At 45.8% G+C, this 6,000-nt stretch overlaps 1 protein-coding gene across 1 annotated transcript in view; it reads left to right on the top strand.

Annotated features, from left to right (window-relative positions):
* Window positions 1-70: 70 nt before the first annotated feature.
* Window positions 71-6,000, top strand: part of SLC22A5 (solute carrier family 22 (organic cation/carnitine transporter), member 5) — a 28,315-nt gene continuing 22,385 nt past the window's right edge. Inside the window, exon 1 of the mRNA XM_010578822.1 lies at window positions 71-548. Within this exon, the coding sequence (XP_010577124.1) occupies window positions 156-548 (393 nt within the window). The 5' untranslated portion in view covers window positions 71-155. The remainder of the gene's footprint in view (window positions 549-6,000) is intronic.

The following is a 6,000-nucleotide window of genomic DNA, read 5'->3' as shown; positions in this document are numbered from 1 at the left end:
CCACCTGAAGGGCCTCAGCCCGCAAACCCCACCCCCGGCCGCTCCCCCGCCGGCGAGGCCCGGCCCATGGCGAGGCGCTCGGCGGGTCGGGCCGGCCGCTTGCTGCCCGCTCCAGACGGGCCCGCAGGTAGCGGTAGCGGCGGTTGGGCCGGGCCATGCGCGACTACGAGGAGGTGACCGCCTTCCTGGGCGAGTGGGGCCGCTTCCAGCGGCTCGTCTTCTTCCTCCTCAGCGCCAGCATCGTTCCCAACGGCTTCAACGGCCTCTCCATCGTTTTCCTGGCCGGCACCCCCGAGCACCGGTGCGCCGTGCCCGGCGGGGCCAACCTGAGCGGCGAATGGCGCAACGCCAGCATCCCGCTGGAGCTGCGGGAAGGGCGGGCGGCGCCGAGCCGCTGCCGCCGGTACCGCCTGGCCGCGCTCGCCAACTTCTCGGCGCTGGGGCTGCGGCCCGGCTCCGACGTGGAGCTGGGGTCGCTGGAGCAGGAGCCCTGCCTGGACGGCTGGGAGTACAGCCGCGACGTCTACCGCTCCACCATCGTCACCGAGGTGCGGGGGTTTTGGGGGGGGGGTCCGGTCCCTCTCGCAGCGGGAGGTGCGGGCAGGCTGCTGCGGGGGGTGCCGAGGGGAGAAGCGTGGGGTTATGGTAGCGCCGGTGGGGTTTGTCCCTGCCTGGGCATCGGCCCTGCTGTTGAATCTGGCGTGCTGGGTTTATTCGGAGATCTTCTGTTCGCTTGCACTGGCAGAAGCGGTCGCCGAACGCGGCGCGTAACGGGAACCGCTTAATGGGTTTCATCTGGTCTCTGGACAGGCGGCTTGGAGCGAGGGTCAGCACAGCGACAAGGCGTGCAGCTCGCGCCGTGGTTCGGAGATGTCTCTTTGAACACGGGAGATCAAAAGGGGTGGGTTTTTTCTGTTAAAAAAAAAAAGGGGGGGGGGTAGAAGTCACCCCGAGGTGTACAAGGTGCAGCAGTTGGGGAGCCCTGGTTTGATGCTGTGTCCAAAAGGACCTTGAACGTCGCAGCGTGCCCGCAGTGCCTCTGCTTTGGGAATGCCCGCTGCTTTGGTCTCCCCAGTCACCTGCCGGGGACAGGTCAGGTTCTCGTCTGCTCAATACACCCCTCGAGTCAAGTCTTCGGTCAGGGCAGCCGAACGAAGTTGAAGCTGTGCTGATTGTCCCTCTTGTTTCAGGTGGAAGCTGTAGAGACCCACAGGCACTGGTTGACGTAAGATACAAGGAAATGGATTTTGAGGAATACTTGAATTTCCAAATGTGTATAAGTTTTTTCAGAAGGCTTGCAAACCCTTTGCACAGTCCCATTGCCTGTTTGTGCCTGTGGACAAGTTTTACAGAGCTGGAACTGTATTTGCCTTTATTCCTTGCTTTGCAAAATGGGTTGTGATGGGTGTTTGGATAGTGATGGATGGGAGTAATTCATGACCATAAGCTGATCTGAGCACAGAAATCTTCCTCAGGAGGAGAAGGACTGGGGTGAGGACGGGAGCATGGGAGAGGAGCCGAGCCAGCGCAGGGAGGCATGGAAATGGTGACACTGGAGTTGTTGGAAACTTCCCTTGAGTGTGCGTAGCAGCAGGGGCTTGAGTGATTCTGACAAGTGGCACAAGGCATTGCCTCACCTGCTTATAAAAAACTGCTGTCTTTCTCGAGAGGAAGGCTGCTCTGAATTTCTAGACTCTAGTCATTGCTGAAATGCGCTGTTGTGAAAGGCTGAGGTGCTCTCAGGACAGCATAAGGCAATTGGCATTTTCTCAGGGCAGTCTCATTCATGGGTGAATGTACGGGTTTTGTTCCAAGTGCCTAAATATAATGGCTGACCTGGCTTAGACATGGTTTTAGCAGTACTTTGTCTCTGGAGCTTCTTCGCTGAGCTCTGACTTGGTGTAAATTAAAATATCTTGAGCTATCAGTGCATCTTCCAGGAGTCTTATAATCTATAAGAAACAGGAGCTGCTAACGTTTTGCTGAGACTTGCCAGCAGCTCTGGCCTGTTGGTTATATGGTTTGGCAGATGTTTTGTGTCTGTGGGGGGTAATGTTTGTCTGCCCAGACATCATGCACTGAGGCGGTATTTTTTTTTTCCTTTAATATTAATGCTTCTGAGGGAGTTTTGCAAGAGCTGTGGCCTTTCACATACTTGCAGGTTTCCAGTATTAAACTTGTTTAATTTCTTGGCTTGGTGCTGCTGCTTTTATGATTGACTAATCTTGTGTTTGGTTGCATATCTCTAACTTGTTGAATAATCATGAGGACCTTTGTCCTAGATTTCCATAGCTGACATGGGGAGGGGGAAGGGGGAATTTTTGTTAAGAAAGCTTTTTGCTGAATCTCTCATGACTCTAGAGAAAGTCCTCATTTATGGTTCTGCTTTTCAGGAGAGACTTAAAACATTCAGTTCCCTCTCATTTGAAGAGAGACTTCCTTTTCTCACACAGACTAACAACAGAAGGTTGTTATTAGCCAGTCTGCAGTATTTAACCAGCTCCCATGTAACAAAATCCCTTTCTGTCTTTTACTTTTTGAAATGCTGTAGCTTAGAGGATAAGAAAAGCTTTACTTTATCTCAAGAAGCCATCTGTGTCATTCTTATTCCTCCATAAGTCCCATAAAAAAAAGAATGGAGGAGTAATAAAAGTTCATACGTGGTAGTAAAAGGAGTAAAACAGGGGTAATTAAGGGAAAAGGCTAACAACTTCTGCTGGTCATATCTGTTATGGGGCTGTACTGAATTACTGGGAATAGAATTGAGCAGTGGAGTTACAAAGAGCATGAGTGGACTAGAAATATGATATAATGAGAAGGTGTTAGATGAGACAGCAGTCAAAACATTTTAGTCCATACAGGAGTAATTCTTACATAGTGAATCATAGACACCGAATTTTGTATACATATATTCATTCTCAACTTCTAAAAATGTGTTGCGTTATGCATCAATTTGCTATCAATTCAATGCAGGTGGTGTACTCCAGAGCTGCATGTTTCATGCCTGTTGTGCTCTTAACAAGCTTCAGGGACTATTTGGCTTTTGCCGAGGAAGGATGCGCATGGTTGGAATTGCACAGGGCTGGCGCTCTGTCTTGTACGGACGTGCAGGGAGAGAAAGTCCTGGGCAGATATGAGGGCCCAGAAGTTTCCATTCCCTGCACACCAGGGATTCAAGTGCCCCACTGTGCTGCCAGACCCCTGTCCCTGAAGATCAGTGGCTTATGCCAGACCTTCAGGAAACAAGTGGAGGCTGCAATGGTGACTTCTTGAATGACACAAATGGGCACTGTGGTACAGCTGTCGAACTAGAGGTTTTGGTGTTCGCTCTTTATTGGAAGGCAGAGGGATGTATTGTTTTGCTTTACCAAAATAAACACACGGGTTCGTGCTAGACATTGTAATTTCCACAGACTTTTCTAAGAGGGGAGCCAGCAGCTGAAGTGTAAATCAGCCCATGTCATCCAGGTTCAGCTCTCACCGAACTCTTGATTAATGTTAATGTTAGTCACCATCATTGTTTCTCACCTTTCAAAATAGGTGCCTCTTCTTTCTTGCTGTAGGTTAGTAGGTTAGTATCTGCTTATTTTCTGGCTGAAGTCGTATTGACAACTTCTCAGCCCCAGGAGCTTATGAAGCTATGGAAGGACCTTTAGGTGATTTGCAGGTACAAAATCTTAGTATTAATAGCTTTGTCAGAAGAAGGGAAAAAAGTGTAGTTTTCATTTGATAAGTAAATATGAATGTCTGACAGAGGTATGAAAGTACTTCTAAAATGCTGAGGTTTTCAACATGTGATTTAAGAAGCATATAATGCAGGACTCTTGAGAATTGTACAAAGTACAGACATTTCTGACCCTGCAGCATAAAATAGGGTTAGTATTATTAAAGGATGACAGGCCTGCAGTTGATTTCATTAAAATGGAAACAGTGCTCTTTTAGAGGTACCATGGGCAATTAATGATAGGGTAATGTTCCCAGTATGCTGTCTTTACTTTTAAAACTCAGCTCATGTTTCTAAGTTTCTGATGTCAGTGCCCTGTTTACTTTTTCTTCAGCTATATCAAAAATGTGGTGTGTGTGGGAGAGTTAAGTTTCTGCACTGGAATTTTAAAATATTTGGCGCTTCCCTTCCTGTTCTGTGCAAGTTTAAAACAACTACAAGGGGAGAAATTGAGCAGAATGTGTATTTTGTAAATACATACTTGTGTTTACATTTGGTTAATAAGCTTTGATGTAACATCTAGAACTTCTAAGTATTTGGAATACACAAATGTGTTGTCGGAGGAAAGGGTGTTTAATAACACTCATAGCTCTCAAGTAAGCAGAGAATATTTATATGGGTATAAACAAGACCAGATTCGTAAGTACTCAGTTGTGAGACTGAGATTTTTTTTGAAGAACCTGCCTCCACTTGCAGAGAGAAGCAAGTGGTAGGAGAGAGTGCAAGATACTGGATTAGCTTCAAAAATTCTTGCTAACATGTTGATTTTAAAAAGAAAATATTAGCACACAGGACTATCCCACTTCATTTTTCAATCATGCGTGTTATTCTCAGCAAGAAAGGAAAACAGTTTAAAAAATAAATAAATAAAGGAGTGGGAGGACATGATATATTGTAGCTGTAAAAATTCCTTTTCCTATAAGGCTTTTCCTTATATAACAGGCGTGTAACAGAGTAAGGCTCTTGGAAGTTTTTGTATTTGTCATAGTTCATACTTGTTTAGGGTTCTAGTGTTGGTGTTAGGGAGGTGTGAGTGCTCTTGCAGTAGAACAGTTCTCTATAATCTGAGAAACATGCTTTTTTCAAGTGAGGTCCTAAATTATATTGTTGGTGGCCTTGGAACTACTTCTGTAACTTTCCAAATATACTTGGTGTATATTTGGTGGTGGTGTATATTTGTTTGCTGTGATGCTGTATTGCAAGAACTTCTGATGTTTTTAAGAGCTCCCCTGTAATTAGACTTGCAATTTCCATGTTATAATGCATTGATAATATTGGACAAATTGTATGCTTAAATAGGATAGGCACCTTGTCGTTAGCATCTAGAATTTTGTTATTTCCTGTTTTGTCATCTCTTACAAGATGATATAATTGTAGCGAAAGTGAAGCAGGATAAGGGATCTGCATCGGTGTCTGGATGAGAGCCATTGCAGCATTTACTGTTAGTAATTCATGAAGTGCCAGCTCTCCTTTCGAGGCAAGTGGTATTCTGCAAGTACAGTGGGTGCAGAGCCTGTGCACACGGAATTGGTCTTTACCCCTTAAGGTTTTGCAGTGCTTAGAGAACTTAGAGGAATGATATTTTTCACTTGTGGTACGGCAGTATTTTCAGCTGGACTTGTGGCATCCTGTTTTCCTAAACTTGTCTTGCAGTTTTAGTTGTTTTATGGTTTGAAGTTTAAAGTTTTCTGCAGTTTAAAGAATTCGAATATTTCATCTTGAAGTCTGCATTTCATTGTGTTTGCGGTTTGTATGAAACTTGTGGGGTAGTTTTCTTTTTGGATAGAGGTGTTATATTAATGTTTAGTTTAATATTGGGAAGGGGTAAAATAGAATACAGGAAATACAAGTCTAGCAAGACTGACACACTTCTACGTATGCTGCTTAATGTAATTCTAGCTAAACCTGCAATAATACTTCTTGGTCGGGTTGTATTGTGACAGAAGGCTGGAAGCTAATAAAACATGGCTGGGGTGCGTCTTCTGTTTGAGGGAGGGAGGAGATCTGAGGGAGTAGTTTAGGTTTTTTTTGTTCTTCTCAGTTTTGTAACTGGGTTTGTCTTATAGAAAGGGATTTGGAGATGTGGTTCCAGGTAGCTGACTTGCCATGCAAGAGATGAAGCAGAACTTGGGAAGTGCTCTCCTAAAGAGATGCTTAAGTGATGACTCTAACTGCCTAGGACTGTTTCATACTCTGGCCCCAAACCTGTTCTTGAGAAGCAGCTGCTTCAGTCCTTCTCCCTTGTGGTGTCCCCCCCGCCTTCTCCCCCAAGCTGT

The sequence above is a fragment of the Haliaeetus leucocephalus genome, unplaced genomic scaffold (assembly GCF_000737465.1).
Source record: "Haliaeetus leucocephalus isolate CR32 unplaced genomic scaffold, Haliaeetus_leucocephalus-4.0 Scaffold656, whole genome shotgun sequence".
Lineage (NCBI taxonomy): Eukaryota > Metazoa > Chordata > Aves > Accipitriformes > Accipitridae > Haliaeetus > Haliaeetus leucocephalus.
The sequence above is the reverse complement of the archived record's forward strand: the minus strand, read 5'-3'. Positions and strand labels throughout refer to the sequence as shown.